This window comes from Accipiter gentilis, chromosome 19 (genome assembly GCF_929443795.1).
Source record: "Accipiter gentilis chromosome 19, bAccGen1.1, whole genome shotgun sequence".
Taxonomy (NCBI): domain Eukaryota; kingdom Metazoa; phylum Chordata; class Aves; order Accipitriformes; family Accipitridae; genus Astur; species Astur gentilis.
This window is the reverse complement of record NC_064898.1, coordinates 12,946,213-12,964,344: the sequence shown is the minus strand read 5'-3', so window position 1 is coordinate 12,964,344 and position 18,132 is coordinate 12,946,213. Positions and strand designations below refer to the sequence as shown.

The 18,132-nt window shown below is 39.6% G+C and overlaps 1 protein-coding gene across 1 annotated transcript; it reads right to left on the bottom strand.

The window, feature by feature from the left end:
* Nucleotides 1–10,688: 10,688 nt before the first annotated feature.
* LOC126048147 (collagenase 3-like) lies at nt 10,689–17,919 on the bottom strand. Its single transcript, XM_049822736.1, has 10 exons — nt 17,765–17,919; nt 17,423–17,664; nt 15,540–15,688; nt 15,322–15,447; nt 14,286–14,447; nt 13,548–13,665; nt 12,804–12,937; nt 12,284–12,443; nt 11,421–11,524; nt 10,689–10,789 (listed from the first exon to the last, which is right to left on the bottom strand). Exons 1-10 carry the CDS (start codon nt 17,885–17,887, stop codon nt 10,689–10,691), a joined length of 1,419 nt encoding a protein of 472 aa, XP_049678693.1. The 5' UTR covers nt 17,888–17,919.
* Between the last annotated feature and the right edge of the window lie 213 nt (nt 17,920–18,132).

Here is an 18,132-nt window from a genome sequence, read left to right as displayed (position 1 = left end):
CTGTGTTCCAGCATTGACCTGCCTGGCAGTCCAGAGGCAGCCTGAGATAATCACCCATCCTCCTCACCTTCCGTGCCCATTGCACTTAGAATCATAGAATCATTTAGGTTGGAAAAGACCTTCAAGATCATTGAGTTCAAACATTAACCATGCCCACTAAACCATGACCTGAAGCGAATTCCGCTCACTTTTTGAATATCTCCAGGGATGGTGCCTCAACCACTTCCCCGGGCAGCACATACCAATGTTTGACAACCCTCTCAGTAAAAAAATTTTTCCTAATATCTAACCTAATCTCCCTTGCCGCAACTTGAGGCCATTTCCTCTTGTCCTATCTCCAGCCACCTGACAGAAGAGACCAGCACCCACCTCGCTACAACCTCATTTCAGGTAGTTGTAGAGAGCGATAAGGTCTCCCCTCAGCCTCCTTTTCTCCAGGCTAAACAACCTCAGTTCCCTCAGCTGCTCCTCATAAGACTCATGCTCCAGGCTGGAGCTCTGCTCACAGGTTATTGTGGTTATACCTGCCAGCTCACTGTGTGTTACATCTACCTGGAGCATAAACTTTTTGGAGGAGGAATTGACTCATCCCAAATTGGAGGTATGAGACTGTTTTTACCTGATCCACAAGAAACAGCATGTATGTGCCAAAACAGAAAGCATTTTACCTTGAGTTGCATGGTCTCTAAAGCCTGCCTCCGTTTCTGTCCCAATATTTCAGAAGAAGCGAGAGCCCCTTTGGTCATTCTCAATGTGAGTCATTAATGATACAGTAATTGTCATATCTTATAAGCTTGTGGCTTCTGTCTTGGCTACTTAGACATACAGTATGTTGCTGTTTAGTCACCAAACACAGAGGAAATGAGGCTAATTATGACATTGTTGTATTTGTAAAAATAGATATTTTACATGTGCAATATTTTCAGTAACAAATTGCATTGCTGGAAATAATACTGAGAATTGTTTTGATTATATCATCTCACCAACATTTAGCCTACCCATTCCCAGTCTAAACACATCTGTGCCACCTACATAGCTGTGGCTGTTGTAAGGTGTGTGGGATGAGGTGGTGGAATTACAGCTCTGTAACCTTGTAGCCCTATCTGCAATGATGCATGATTTAATCTGCCCATGTATTTCTGCATAGGATCAAATCTGTGGGTCTTCCATATTTGTCAAAGTTGGCTCAACATTTCTTGCTCTTGGGACTTTTGCTTTTATGTATCCTCCCTTTTAAGGATAACAGCACTGGTGGAGTTTACTGGCAATGACAACCTTCCCCCTTTTCCTGTTGCCACAGTTTGTTCCTATCCTGTCCCCCAAAGTCTGCATTCCGTACATTCATTAAACTTCTACCCTGTCATAAAGTAGCTTATTTTCCCAAATCCTTTACTTCTGAGAAGTGTATTTTCAGGCTGGGTTTCTTTCCTCCTGGCCGTTTTTTAAACTCATCCTCTCAAACCTGGCATCATAAAATTGGCACAGTGATCTAAGAGGTAAGTAAGTGCCCTGTAGTGAGATACATCAGAGGAGGTAAAACAAGTCATAGTTTCACAAAGCCCTCTGTCTTTGTCTAATGCTAATATCTATTACTTTAGTCCTGAGTGGGTCCATTATAACAAGATGGCTGGGCTTTTTTGTGATTCAGTATTGGCAGTTAGTGGTGACGCATCTTGAGCTTGTAAATCTTTGACCTTCAATAAACACAGAGAAAATGGTAAACTGCAGATAACTAATCACTGAAGTAATACTGATGATGTCCTTGGCTTCTGCTTATTTGTCTGTAATTTTGGAGGAATTCTTAAATTTGTGTTGGCTTGGCTTGGCTTCCCTTATTAGATGGTATTTCTGGTAACAGAGGTTAAAGTAAACCTCTTAAAATACAGCTGTCTATAAACAATAAGGTTATAAAGTATAGAGAAAGAGACTGATGATAATTCTAGAAACATAATGACCTGATTCAGTCTGACCTGGATATTGTGTCTAGTTCTGGTCACACAGTCTTACAAAGAAGATAGCAAGAACAAAAGACTGCCAAAACTGTCAGGAGAATTAAAAATATTGCTCACATCAAAAGGCAAAAAATTGCAACATCAGTTTTAAAGTTAAAACAAATAAGAGATCTGCTAAAGATACATAAACAAGCAACTTACAGAAAGTAGGTGCTCTTATTTATTCTGTCTCTCGATATAAGAACAACGACACATTCAGTTAATTGGGACAATAGTTTAAAAATAGATGATAGGGAAGTACTCTTTCATAAAGGACACAAAAAATCTGTGGAGTTTACTGTATTATTTTAAATCTGAGATTCAAGTGAGAATGTGGACATTAAGAACGACTGTATCTACGCAAGAAAGAACTAAAGAAAAACAATGCAAAATTCAGCAGCTCTTTAAATATTCCACGACAGGATTTTGTTTACTCGTCGTTTCCATTAAGGATAGAGAGGAATAGGACAGTCTGAGACAGCCTCTGGTTTGAACATCTGGGCAATTCTAATGTTCTGCAACTGTAATCATTATATCCAAGTAGAAAGTTCACACTTTAAACATGTGTCAATATGACACAAGCCATTCCTTTGAATGCCATGAAAAATCCAATGCAGAGAGCTGTGAATGGAGAAAAAGGAACCATAAAAATTAAAATTTCCAGTGTTTATTTAAGGCTGCATGCACAGTACCGGTTGGTTTGAACCTGAATTTTCAACAAGTATTTTCCCTCTGGAGTTGATGCTTGTGCAGCCTCACACAGGGACAGTGAGCCCCCAGCCGACATTTACTTTGTGCATCAAGTGACACAGTTTCAGAGAGTGTAACTCATACTCTAAGTCTCATGAACATAACACACAAAATTCCCAAAGGTGAAACTGTGAGCTGTGTGTTTCCTCTTCAGCACCCAGTAGAAAGCTGCCGAAGGGCTTCTGCTGTCCTTTGGTGGAAACACTTGTATGGTACCAGATCCAGCTGCTCTTCCAAAACAACGCATTTATGTTGTTAGCATCTTCTCTCAAGTTATTATTAAACTTAAGACTGCTTGTATGGGAGGAAAAAGTCTCCCTCATAGTCTGAAAAGCACCTGTTATCTGGGCAATTACTTCCTGAATCAAAGCCAAGTGAAGTCAATGTTGAGATTTCTATGTTGTCTGAATTTTGGTTCAGACCCTAGCAAGGCTTCTTATTGATTATTTCTTTTTTAGTTCTCACACTTTAGATACTCATAATTGTTACACAAATTAAGTAAGTGGAAATAAACTGATGTTATCACTTGCTTTATATTTTCCACTACAACCTGATTCTCCTGTTATAGCTCTGTATCACCCTGTTGTATTACTATGCTGTCATTTCACTGTTTTGTGTCACTGTAGATAGACCTGGGTGCATTTTATTTCCAAGAAAGTTTATTTGCACCGTGATTTTCCCTGAAGGTTATTTGCACTATAGTTTCCAACAGAGTTGTAGGCAGAACACTTCTGCAGTACTTATGAGAGCCTTATTAATTTTTGCTTCTCTTGATTTGGAATTGGCCTCAGATGGAAATCTGTTCTCATATGCAAGCTGATTTTTGGACCAATGATCATATTGGAGCTTCTTTCCCTTTGTTTTGGAGCAGAACTCCCACACTGGAACTACAAAATGTTCCCAAAGCATTTTGCCAATAAAACATTTTGCTAAATTTTTAGTGTGACACACCCAAATTTTCTATCAGAAAGGGTCCTTGGGTGATTCCTGGAAACTACAGCTGGATAGCTGAGCCATCATGTTTCTGATACAGGCTACTTCGGAGCATAAACCAACCTTGTGTCTAGGCTCTGTCAGAATCGTAAAAATTGTTTTCCTTTATGGCTTTTGCCTGCAGGGTCTAATCTAGTACACTAAGACTAATAGATCAAAATATGTAGCTAGGAGGAGCATGTGCATTTTACCAGGCTCAGTTATTCCAGTTGCCTGGCCACATCCTCACTGCCCTGGTGAGTCACTTCATCAGGCTGTCCCTTGTTGAAGCTGCACTCCATGGCACTGCAGGCATCTTCTAATTGTCCTGAGGTACCCGCACTGCAGTTTGCCTTGGGAGACCTCAAACATCACATCTTATCCCACAGGTCCTTGCAGCTTCCCATGACCAAAATTTTCTGGCATTTCTCTTACCCTGACTTCTGTGCACCACTGATGTCCTTTGACCCCATCATGCAGCTCTGCATGATTTATTTGCCATTATACACCCATGTGCTATAGCAAAAGAACACGTAATGTGGACCTGGGGTAAGATTTATGAATTATCAACTTTCTGTGGCTAGGACACATCTCTGCCGGAACCTGGAGGCCTGTGGAGGATTAGATATCTGGCTTCAAACCTCTCAGGCTTGGCCCCTGTGAGTGGTGACATCTTCTCCTCCCCAGTACTCTGTAGCCAAAGCTTCACAGCATGTGCAAGGGTTCTGTGATACCTGCTCACAGGCCTGCATACCTTCTTTTATTGAGGTACCCTACAGGCCCAGGCCAGAATCAACTGACGTCAAGAGTACCCAGAGCCATAGCCAGTGGCAAATGTGGGGAGAAATATAATTCTTTGGATGGTGTGAACGGAGAAGAAGGGAAGTCTTCTGGAGCTAAGTCCTTCCCTGAATCAGTAGTCATAATGCAAGAAGCATGCATCAAATCATATTCATTTCAGCCCTGACAATAACAAAACTGTACCAGTGGAATTATTTTTAACATCAACAATTTAAAATACTATTTTAACATTAATAACTCTCAGCTGGCCCTAAGGAGGGGCATTTTCTGCACCTTCATGTCCTTGACAGGAGCAGGGACCATGGTCAGGAAGGACTTGATCTCTTGATTCACCTGGAAAGAGTCTGAAACCGTTAATGTAATGTATATGCATGGCATGCTTTGGCTGTTGGGACCCTGAAGTCATGGTTGTCTACCAAGTCTACCTAAATTATCTTGGTCCCTCTACCAACAGCACTGATCCCACCAGCCAAAGCTACAGTTGCCCACATCCTTCCTGCCTGAGACTGTGGACTGTCTGTGTGGGCCACTCAGGGGACACCACCAAACAGTACAGGCAAAAGCACCCCCTAAAATGGACCCATCCTCCCAACTACACCTACTCACATGTGCTCCCTCCCTAATGCTTGCTAGGTTAGTGCAGGGCTATTCTTATGTAGCAGGCATTTACAGTGCTTGAACTACTTACCTCTCTCAGGATGGCTAACAACGGGGGACATGACTTAGGAGACAGCCCAAGCTGAGTCTGAAAAGGATGTTTGTTAGATAAACAGGTAGTGGGAAGGACACTGTGAACTCCAGACCCTTCAGACACAGCTGGTTTCCAACAGAATCCCACAGGTTCCTCTTAGGGTGGCAGGCTCTGAAGAGGGCTACACCATTTTATGTTCCTGTGAAGAATATATTCAGACAACACAAGTCACGCAGATTTAAAAAGGAATTTTTTCTTACTCACTTCCTAGGGTGGCAGTCCCTGTAATGATGAACTTACAGAGCACCATAATAATGTCATATGAGCTGGAGAAAGCAACACTTGACCCTGGAAATGGCTCGTCTGCCTCTTTCAAGAAGAACAGAACAGGATCATGCAAGGTCCAGCAGAGGCTACACAGTATGGACATCATGATTCTCAGGACACTGCTCCATAAGCCTTCTACTGCCTGGTGGTAGGACCCTGGTGTAGTCCATGCAAAAAATAAAAATATAACTTGAGTGGTTCACTCAGATACACACAGAACTACATCATTCTGTATTATTATGGCAGTAATAAATCTGTTACCTTTTGCTTGTTCCAAAGATGGCATGGGCATCTGTTTACAGGGGGACCTTCCCATTCAGATGGGGATACATTTAAATAAGAAAGCGATACCTGGTTCTCTGCTGCCTGGAAAGATTTTTCTTAGAGCAATATGATCCCTCATCCATTTTCTATGAGGAAGACAGGGGCAGAGTGTACTTTCTGTAGCACAGTGCACAGGAGATAACAGTGTACAAAGTTGAGGGGGTAGCTGAAGTGCATGACAGAGATACTCCTGAACAGCACTGGCTGGAAGTTCAAACTGCAGAATGTAATCAAAAGGCTGTGACTAGAAAGGATGTGTCAACCACATGAAGACTGTGTTAGGTAGGAAAGAGGAAGATCCCAGGCCAGACACAGTCTCTGTGGGCTTGGTACTGTCTGCACCATGTTAGGGAGAACTGGTGAGGTCTTCCCTGGAAAGGTTTTTCATCAGAAACAGCAGAACCGAAAATTGGTGGTAACTCACAGTGTGTGTAGACACCCCACTTTGTACCAAAAAACCCAAACATAATTGACAGAAGGACTTGATCCTACATCCCAAATGAGCTTTCTGATTAGTGGGTAGTCAGTCTTTCCAAAGAGTACACTTTAATTGTATTTGTGTAATGAGAAAACATCTTCAGCAGGACAGATGGAAAGAAACTCACCACAACATAAGTGAATGTGCAATTCTTTCACCTAGAAAACTGAAGATTAGGATCTAGACTCTTGTTCAGATCAATCTGAGCAAAAAACTGAAACAGTATATTCCTCCCCGCAGACGCACTGAGTATGCTGATTGACAATATGGCTACAGACAATCCCAGAGAGCCAATATTTTTCCATTAAAAATTTCCAAATTTTCTTGTTTCTTTCTATTGCAATCAGTAAAGATGTTTGAAAGTCTCAAAAGTATTGTCAGGATAGGAAAGTCAATTTCTGCCTAGCTCAAAATGCTCAGTAGTCTTACTGATCTGGGCAGTATTGGGAACTCAAAGATGAAGACCATATCTTTCATCTGTAAAATATTCACAAGCTTGGAAATGCTAACTCAGAATGAACTGTGAAAGGCTTAGAAATTGTCCTTATTTCTTCCAAGCAGATGTGATCACATACTTGAAATTTCAGACACTTTTGATTATATTTGTACTGTTTTACTTGGGTTCTTTGCAACTGATGTTTTTCTCTGCTTTTGCCTTATTTCCATATTCTGCAGTGTTCTTTTTTCAGGAATCAAGTTGTATTCTGAAAGGCTCTCATGTTCCCAAGGAGCTGGAATATGTCTATGTATGTGTGTGTGTGTAATTTTCCAATGAATGAAGTGAAACTAAGGGATTGCATTATTCCTAGGACTATCCACGGAGTATAGTGTTTTAAGTGTATTGCACTGATGTTGAGAAAAGGGCTATCAATAGACTGAAAAATTAGTGGCCCTGACAGTGAATATATCTAGAAGAAGTTTCCTAAACATTTTAATATCCTAACTTGTTCCTCGGAGATTCACATTTCAAGAGAATGTAGTCATTAAATTCTACTTATTAGTATTGGGGTTTTTATATCTTCATCAAATGCAAGAATTTTCTATAATTGGCTGCAACTTCCTTAGCCATCATGTAATTTTTGGTTCTGTGCAGATGCTCTAAGGAGCAAAGCTGTCACTGCCATCTAGTGTCCTCAGAGCAGGCTTCTGGAGATTATGCTGAGAAAAAAAGCATTTTCATGATAAGATTGAATTCCTTCTCCAGTTTCTCAGTTACTAGTAAATCTCATGTAGCTCACAGTACCTCCTGCAGTGTTTGTTGCATTTCCAATGTATTAATGAATTTAGAGGACAGGTGTCTAATTTCTCACTTTGTAAAGTTTAAATGATGTTTGCTCACTTCTTTCTCTCTTGGAATATGTATTTGAATCTTCTAAGTCCTACTTGTTCAGGATCATGTAACCAGCACAGAAACTAGTCCCAAGGAGCATCTGACAGATTCCTTTTCCTGCCTTAGTTTTTCTCCTTCTCCAAATGATCATTCTTAGTAGAGATTAAAATGGATATAAAAGGCATATTCATTAACAACAATTCCTGTATTATTAGGTGGATTTGTGTAGTTCCACATAAAAACTAGCAATCTGGTGGGAAGTTATTAGTTCTCCTTATATTCCATCGTGGGACACAGCTGTCTCAGCCTCTCATGGTCCTTTCCTCACTCATGACATCTCAGGGAAATCAGTCAGTTCAGTCTCTGTCCCAAGAAAAGCACTCATTTCTTTTCAATACTTGATGGTCTTGGGCAATATCCCACCTGGATACCCACCAGGCGCTCATGCAATGTCATTCTCATGAGATGGCAGTGGGTCCCAGGGCACCGGCTCCTGTGGAGAGTTTTCCTTTCTGGCTGATGGCAGCATCAGGGCCCCTCTGGTTCTGACCCCAGCCTTCCACTTCCGCAGCACAAGCTTTTTGTTTTCCATTTTTTCTTAACGAAATGCCAGGAACTGACAGTCTGGTACTTTTCTCAGCTGAGGAAGAGCTAACCGCAGACCAGCACACGTCTCTCACTGGGGATGCAGACGCATGAGCTTGGACTCATGCCGAAGGCTGCTTCCAGTCAGCCGAGCAGCAAACAGGAATCTGACTGTTTGGGCTGGGGAGCAGCTGGATATGATCATGCTGAAGCTTCTTGAAGATCCAGCTTCCTAGGCAGTACCTTTTTCCCCTGCCAAATGTTCAATATTAACAGAAATTTGTGTAGATACGAAAGATATTCATTGACATTTCCTTGCATCCTTGTCCACCTTTGCATTCCCTGCCCCAGTGAAACTCAGGTCAGACCTTTGAAATTCAGAGCACTTAGACTCAACAACTAGCCTTTATGGGAGAGTCTAGTATTTTCACACAATTTTCCACCAAGTCTTTATGCTGAGAATAATGAGGACTAGGGTTATATGTCCAGACCCTTATTTCACTGCAGAGTAACTAAGCTAAACTGCAGCCTAATATCAAGCATTATTTTTTCAGGCACACCATGTCTGTCAAAAATTATTTTTATATATAAATGAACCAACTCCTGTTTATTAGGCATAGAGAATTGCACTAAGTTTTTCCCTAACAGTTTTATCAATCTTATATCATATAACAGAACTTTGATTTTAGTCCACTTTAAGTTTTTCCATTTGTAAAGGGGTTTTTTTCAGCTCTATTTCCTTGCATTTCTTTTAAGCATATTAAGGTCTGGAATTCATTAATTCACAGTTTTACAGTCCAAAGAGACCACTAAATCTGTTAGGTTACCATGACTGACCATGTATGTCACCTAAATTACAGAATTAAACTCATCTAGCCCATTGGTGGGTAAGCCTGGCAATTTATGCTGGTTCAAAGGTATTCATTGTTGATGGGCTTTGCTTGGCAGGCCTGGCTGATTGACTTACAGGTTGGTTTTGAGTAGGCAGAAGAGGACAGGGTAGTTTCAATTGGTTATTAATGTTAAGCATTCAAATTAATGTGGAACTGAATTTCACAGTATTTCTTAATAATTTCTCATACTTTCTCCAATGACAAGGAATAATTCCAACTTAGTTCTTATTCTGCAGATTTGAAGGGTCTTTCCTTTTTCCTCTCTTTCTGTTTTTCTCTCCTCCTCTCTTTCCTATAAAATTCATTTTCTCAGAGGGGAAAAAAAAGCAAAACAGATTTTTAAATAGAGATGAAAATTTTAATGAATAAAATGCACAGGTTAGGGTTCCTGATTTCTTTTATCTGATAGCTCTGTCTTGCTTTTATGACATGCAGTGTAAGAAATTTTAACATAAGAAATTTCACAATGTCATTTTATTCCACCAGTTTATTTAATATTATCTTTTTAAACTGAAAAACAATCACAGTCCCACCTCATTTGCATTGATTAAAAAAAAAAAAAACCAACAAAAAACCAACAACAACCCAAAACTTACATGGTACTGAAATAATTGATATAGATATTAAAAGAGTGACCAACATGAAAAAAGGTATTCTTTTGAATATTTTGATTTGGATGTTCAGGTTCTCTGCTGGCACAGCTAGGCATAACCTCTATAAATGTCACTTGAACTACTTCAGTTTACACCAGCTGAAAACATGGGCTGTGTTACCAGATGTTGCTTCATTCAAGGTTTCAACCTGCATGATTCTCTTGTTGCTACTTCCTTCTGGTTTCCCCAGTTTTATACAGGCTGATGATTTCTGCAGGGAATACTCTTCGCTTTTCCTGCTTTTCTGTCTGCTTTGGAATGACACCTCACTGCTTCTATACCTTTTGCTTGTTCCAAAGATGGCATGGGCATCCGTTTCCAGGGGGACCTTCCCATTCAAATGGGGATGGATTCAAATACCTTTGAATTCTCTAACTTCAGTGTTGCAGCCTGGTGTTATCCTGCTCAGGGAGTCACCATGCAATCCTGACTCATTCATTACACATCTGAATTCCCAGTATGTTAACAGGTATTTCACAAAGAGATGAAGGGTTAGTTTAAAAATATAACACTCCTGGGTTTATCAGGTCTATTTCTTGGGACATGCTAGGAGATCCTTGAGAGATGCTAGACATGCTCAGATTACTGGGAATTAATAGTGCTCATGATCATGTAGGTTGTATCCAGCATCTCACTTTAATACTAAACAAACTGTAAATGGTGTAATGCCCCTTGAAATGCTAATAATTTCTTTTCTTCTTTCCTATTAAGTTAATTCAGTTCCAGACTGACATGCAGCTATACCGTTCCATATATACAGTATACATTTGGTGGTAGGTAGCCAGTGCTTGTTCACAGAACCTTGCTGTCCTCTAAGAAATCTATATGCCCATATTATTATTTCCATGTACTACAAGCTGCTCTGCAGCCTATGACATGGCACTCAGCTGTAATTAGCACCAAAATATAGAGTTAGTATGCAGGACACGGACAATTCTTTTGCTCCAGATGCTGTACTCAAACTGCAGTGGTCCATTGAAGAAGTAGAGATAACCTAAGGAAAAGCAAAGTTAAAATTAATTAACCCTGAGAAAACTGTGTTGTCACATTAAAATCATCCTTCAAATGAAAATTATCCTATTTGGTTTCATTTTTTGATAACTCTTTTAAATGCAATATTTAAGTATTTAGAATGCTGAGCTAAATTTTCAAAGGTCCTCATTCCATTTGACAGACCTGGATTGGTGTTTTAAAATAACTGATATTGTAATCTAGTGTCAAGCTTTGCATTTTATTACTATACAGCACTTGCTTAGGAAAATACAGGGTTCACCTGTTAATGTTTAAGACTGACTTGGAAACACTCCTTGAAGAGTTGGATAGAAATGGGCTCCATTTGAAGGAACGGACACATTATAATACTTCTAGATTAAGCATATCACATTAGGTTCCCTAAGCAAGGAGGCAGGTCTTTTTAGGCTCCTCAGATACGTATGTACATATATATATGTTTATAAGAGCACCTAGGTTAGAGGGTAATTTAGATCGGAAACCTGGTTCAGTTGAGAACAGAAGTGTTGATGTGAAAAAATCAAAATTACAAATGACAGAATTTCCCACAGGACATTAATCTCAAATTTCAATGACAACTAATTGTAATACAGTTTCATTATCAGATTATGTACCATTTCTTTCATAGACTGCATCCACTCTATCACCAATTCCTGCAAATTCTTCCTCTATCAGCCTGGGGTAGCCTGCTTCCATAACCTCCGCCTCTTCATCATAACTACAATAAACACAAAAGAAAATAAAAATTCAGAGGATTTAAACAGCCTGGGAGTTTGGTCTGTGCCCTTTACATGCTTTGAAGTTACACACCAGAAGTAGCCAACAGCCTTTAGGTACTTTACATCTAGTGCAATAATGAAATTCAGGGCGATAACGAGGGCACTCTTCTACCAGAAGCACAAGCACAAAAACCGCAAAACTAATAAAGCTACATTTTCAGCACTGATTTATAAGGTACTTATTATATGGAGATGATTGTACCTGAATGTATTGGGACTACTAGCCTATCCTGAGGTTGCTTGCCACAGACATACTGCGAAGGGATGGTAATGTCTTAATTATGCATCAGACCTGGCTGAAGTCCCAATCATGGACAACAAAAAACAGCCATCCTACGGTGGGATAGATTTCTTACTCTCTCAGCACTGGTACCATTTGGTGTCACACAAGCAACTCAAGGAAGCAAGGTGGGAATTTTGTCTAGGAGACATGACCATATTACAAACTCTTATGGATTAGGGCACTTTATTATCCTCTCCTTGCTTTCACTCCTTCAGCTTTTAAAGGCTGTGCTCTTATGTTTATAAAAATTTTGCATACACCTTTATGACATACTATACACAGCTATAGCACCAATGAAAACCACAGACTGGAAATGCGAGCCACACTCAAGTGCCTGGTTTGAAACAACCTGCTGATCTTTTGATACTTCTGGGCATGTTATGACTAGAGACACACCAATCTGTCTCCAGCTTACCTCCAGTACTTATTTCCAGTAAAAAAGAGAGTCTTGCCAGTGTCTTTAATATGGACAGCTGCATCTATTCTTTTCATTTCTTTCGGGAACCCCATTTCATATATCTTTTTAGGAAAGTCTTCAACTATGTCGTAGCCATTCAAAGCCCAGACTTTCTTTCCTAAAAATAAGAACAAAGTATTCATGAGTCTTTTTAAAAGGCTTAGCTTTGAAAGCAGAATAAAATGAGGATGCCAGGTTTCCTGTTTTCATACAACTAACATTCTTAGGTCACATATACAGCAGTTATTAAACTATTTATGCTAACTATGACCCTAGGCATCTGAGCTTAATTGTACATCTCTGACAATTGTATAGATTTGCATGGGGTGAAACCAACGGGGGGGGGGGGGGGGGGGGGGGGGGGAGTTTAAGCAAGGAAGGTAGGATGTTTTGTTCTTCTACTGATTAACTTTACATCACTTACTGAGCTTGATTAGATATGTATATTTTTCTGCCAACACCAAAATTGAAAACTCACCCTTAAACACAAACACAAGATCTTTGATGGGATTTTCATAGGCTGCATCTATTTTATTTGGAAGCTCTGGCCAAAAGGACTTAAGTAACACTAATTCTGCCTCAACCATCTGAGGGTGCAGTCGCCAGAAAAACCTAGTTCAGAAAAAGAAAAGGTATTTTATGTTTCTTATCATACTACAGAATAGCAATATCTATGATGTGCTATATTAAAAATTAGTTAATGGAGAATTATTTTTTTTCATAACATAGAATTTTCAATACATAAAGCCCCTTGTAGACCTTTCCTTTCCTCATAGTCACCTAGCTGCAGACCATATCTGTCATTTCAAATAATGATCATCTCAAACAACAACAAACTTGAATCTTTTTTCCATTTAAATAAGAGAAACACTGCTGTCCCATGTAAGACTTCTGAATGTAGTACAACTTCATTCAAATAAATGTTAGTAGTTTTGTGCATGTTGAAGGAAGCCCTGTGAAATGAAGAATGTGTAAAAACAGTGTCAGTCTTCAGCCATACCATCTTCACTTCATATTACTGGGCAGTGAAGTCTGTAATTGTATTATAAATCCTGTCTAAAAAGATATATGGTGTAGTTTCTTAGAGGCATCTATACTGATTTCTGATTTTTAAAATTTATGTTTACTCAAATCTTTAATAAAAAATCAAAATGGTGTTTTCACTTGCTCAAATTTTATCCAGTACCCACTATACGTATATCGTATATAGCAGTCTCTTTACCTGTCCTTGAAGATCAGCATTTCTCCACGAAGTTCTGTTATTGCATCAAGAGATAAATCTGCATCACATTTCTCTGGTGTTTTGGGATGTTTTGGGTTGGGATCTTTGTCTCCAGCACCTGGAATCATTTAATATGATCTAAGTTTGACAACATTCATTTCCTTTCTGTGGATCATGTCATTGAATAGGACATGGAAGAGTTCCCAAACAGCATGATAAGTACAAGAATAATGGGCAAACCATTTGTAATGGAGAAAGTCTGTTCACTCTTTCTCTTCTTTAGCCAAATACATTCTTGGACTCTGCAGTTCAGCTGTGCTGCAAAGATTTTAAATGGACTTGCTTTCTTTATCCCAAGTTTTGAAGGTCCTCCAAAAGTTTTGTTGTTTCCATGATGAAACACGGATATTTCTGTTTCTCCCTTTAGACTCTGTTTTACATTCTCTTTTGAGGTAGGCCAAAAACTGTCAAGACTCTACCCCCAACTGCCCACCACCAAACGAGACTGCACAGTGACCAACCTCTGCAGTGTTACTTCTTTTTTTTTTTTTTCTCTGAACTATTAGACCTAAGCATCTACTGTTCCTGAAGTCTGGTTGTCAAGAGTCCAGTGAATCGGTCTTAATCAGTCATGACTGTTGCTATGAACATCTGCAGCTCTTTAATAACTGTAATTTAGTAATCTTTAAGAGGTTATAATGATACGGGGAATATATATTATATATTATACAGACTTACCATAGAGCTCTTGGATCCCTTGCACATCATCATCAGGAAGCACAAAACCAGTTTTTCCAGTGTATGTGTAAATTGGAAACATCAGAGCTCCAGGGTCTCTAGAGTGTTCAAGACCCAGTGAATGACCAAATTCATGGGCAGCAACAAGAAACAAGTTATAGCCTACAACAAACCACAGTGAAAGTAAGTGTATAGCTCCTTCTATCACCAAAGTGGACTTGGACTAATCAACTAACCTTAACATTGTGCTTTAACACATGGGACAATAAAAAAGACAACTGGATAAAGGGAAAAATTATGTATAATTGCTTGGCTTTTTCAAAATACCATGTGTTTTGTTTTAATAAGGGCCTAATCTATTGAGTATCTCATAGTTGGTGTTCAACCTAAATCTTATTTGACAATGTTTTTCTAAGTCTAGTCTAAATCTAAGGTATAGATTTCTTGAAATTTCTTAGTAATATTGGAAAGCTCTAGGGTGAAGTCTTTGCCCTACTGAAATCAAGAACATTTTTTGTCAGAAATTCACATTCAGTAGAAACTCCATATTGTTTTCAATATTGCAGAAATTAGCTTTAATGCCAGGAGGGTGAAATAACACAGCACTGAAAAAAATAGTGTTTTGTTCTGTTAAAGCTCTGTCCTGAATAGGAAGGTGAAGAATTTAAATGCAAGTAGACGATTTGCAGCTAAGTGAAGTATATGTGTTTTCTATAGGCTTCAGTAAGGTAATTCCCATCAGTCTGTGATCAGAACTAGCTGCCCTTGAGCTCAGTGAAAGGCCAAGATGACAAAATACCTTGTTGGTGGCATTTTTTTAATCACTGCACTTAGGAGGTGTATATCCTAAATTTTATGCTATGCATATGCTGTACTTGCATTTATGATTGGCAGTTAAACCCAGCTTCCTATGAGTGTACAGTGAACATAATGATGAATGAAGAGTAAACAGGCAAACCAAACTGTTTATAGATATCAAACAGGACAAAATTGTCCATCTATCACCATTTCAAATAATCTCAGGAACTTCTATTACCTCTGGAATCATCTGACCAAGCTTCATCATCATCAAAATGGGCATCTCCTCCATAGTCTGGACCAGGGGGAAAAGCATGAGCCAGTAATCCAGAGGGTCCATCAAAGGGGTAAAAGTCACCATGTTCTATAAAACAACATTTAAAACAATTAAATCAACTATCCCATTTTATTGGCAGCAGTATAACTACAAGGTAAAAATAATTGGTTGTCCGTTACCTTTAGTGCCAAAGGAGATCATGATATCAGCTACACCACTTCGTATTCTGGTGAAGTTAAGTGGTGTCACATCCGACCAAACTTTGAATGCTTTTTTGAAAGCTCTGTCTACTTCAGCACGTCTCAGATCTGAAGTGTAATTCATAATTCTATCAAACAGATTAATATCTCCAGTTAAATTGCGTGAATTGAAGAAAATGTGTAATACACTTTTATCTGACGGTACACCTCATTAAAATTTTTTGCTTTTTTCTTATGTTCTTATCTAAAAACAAAGAGCTTGGCAGCTGCATACAGTATTCAAAAAATAAAAATAACTATTTTCATTAAAATGTTTCAGAGATATCTGAAATAATCCAACAGCTTTCTGTAATTGGTTTTATATGCACCAGAAGATACAGAAAATGACAGATATATTCTTTATTAAGTCAAATCATATCAGTAACCTCAAACTTTTTTTATGCCATATAAAATATCTCATGCTTCTCACTTCCTGGAGGAGAAAAACATGATCCAGAGAGCTTTTTATAGGCTAGAATAATCCATATTAAAGTAATATTTATCGCCAGATACTGAACTGATAGAATTCAGTGATTTCATATTTGGAATCTGCTAAAGAAACTCAGGTTACACCTGGTCAAAACCCCCTGTTGACACCCTTGCGGTATTAAGGGAGAAGGAGCTACCATGTGACCTTCCAGCACCATAGTTTCCTGTCGTGGTTTAACCCCAGCCAGCAACAAAGCACCACGCAGCCGCTCACTCACTCCCCCCCGTCCAGTGGGATGGGGGAGAGAATCGGGAAAAAAAGTAAAACTCCTGGGTTGAGATAAGAACGGTTTAATAGAACAGAAAAGAAGAAACTAATAATGATAATGATAACACTAATAAAATGACAACAGTAATAATAAAAGGATTGGAATGTACAAATGATGCACAGTGCAACTGCTCACCACCCGCCGACCCACACCCAGCTAGTCCCTGAGAGGCGATTCCCCCCCACACACTCCCCAGTTCCTATACTGGATGGGACGTCCCATGGTATGGAATACCCCGTTGGCCAGTGTGGGTCGGGTGCCCTGGCTGTGTCCTGTGCCAACTTCTTGCGCCCCTCCAGCTTTCTCGCTGGCTGGGCATGAGAAGCTGAAAAATCCTTGACTTTAGTCTAAACACTACTGAGCAACAACTGAAAACATCAGTGTGTTATCAACATTCTTCGCATACTGAACCCAAAACATAGCACTGTACCAGCTACTGGGAAGACAGTTAACTCTATCCCAGCTGAAACCAGGACACTTCCCAAAGTCAACTTTCTGAGGTGATGGTGCAGAGATTTGTCTGACCAAGCACAGATATCTACATCTGAAGTGTGAAAAGGAAGAGGGACAAGTATCAGTCCCTGCTCTCACAGCCACACTGAACAGACTGGTTTGCATCCACACTTCTTTGTCCAGGAGAAGACCTATGTGAAGCAGACACTAAACCAGGTCCAAAGCAGAGCTGAGTGACCTAGAGATTAAGCGCTGTGAAGATCAGTAGTGAGGTGGATGATCTTAGTCTGCACCCTTCTTTCATTTGGCACCATGGATATGCCCACGTGTCTACATGGAGGCCAGATGAGGAGTTACCAGCTTACACCACACCAGCTTTCCTCCATGACAAAGCGCAATGGAAAAAAATTGTATTTACTTCCTTGGGCTGTAAGGTGGGCTTGGGGGACCTTTCCAAAAGTGGCGCTGTAAGGATTTCAAACTGCAACATGAATTTTGTCTAACTCAAATGCATCCTTCTCCCATCCACCTCATATACTGGGTAACCTATTGGACAAGATACCTGGAAAGAAGGTAATAACAGTAATAACATTCAAAATGCCATGCATTTACCTGTATGTCAAATTAGTTTTTGACCATTTGAGTTTTCTAGGGAAAAAGTTATATTCCCCCACATCTGGGACACCGCATCTTGGTTTCTGCATCAGCTCATATGTTTCTTCATCTAATTTGCCTGTCACCTCCAAGCCAAAAAAAGCTTGCATTTCTCGAAGTTTAGATGCCACTGAGTTGGCACTCTTCCTCATTATGCCAGCAGGATTCGGACGAAGATCATAGTGAGTCCTGAGATAGCGCTAAGAAGGGGAAAAGAAGTAATAAGCCTAGTTTACAAACAGTTGTAACTACACTACTTTCTATGTATAAAACATGCAAATGAATTATTTTATACAGTACCTCTGCAAACTGAAGGTCTTTCTCTGTGAATTCATGGCTCTCTTCAAGGGGAATAGGGATTGTCAGGCAAAATGACAAACCCAACAAGAAAAAGAAGACAGCTGAAAGTCTTGATTGCATCATGTTGGATTTCTGAAGTCTGAAAATCTGATGTTTTAGGGAGCAGTTCACCTTTACTTTTATAGTCTCAACCCAGTGAGTCACCACTTAGGCACAAGTTAGAACTTCCTTGTCACTGAAAGTAAACATGCTTAGATGGCTACTTTTTCTCTCCTCCCCAACACTGTGGTTTATGCATCTGTTGTCCCACTGAGAGCTCTGCAACCGTATCCTCATATAAACACGGTCTCTGAATATTTACATAGGTT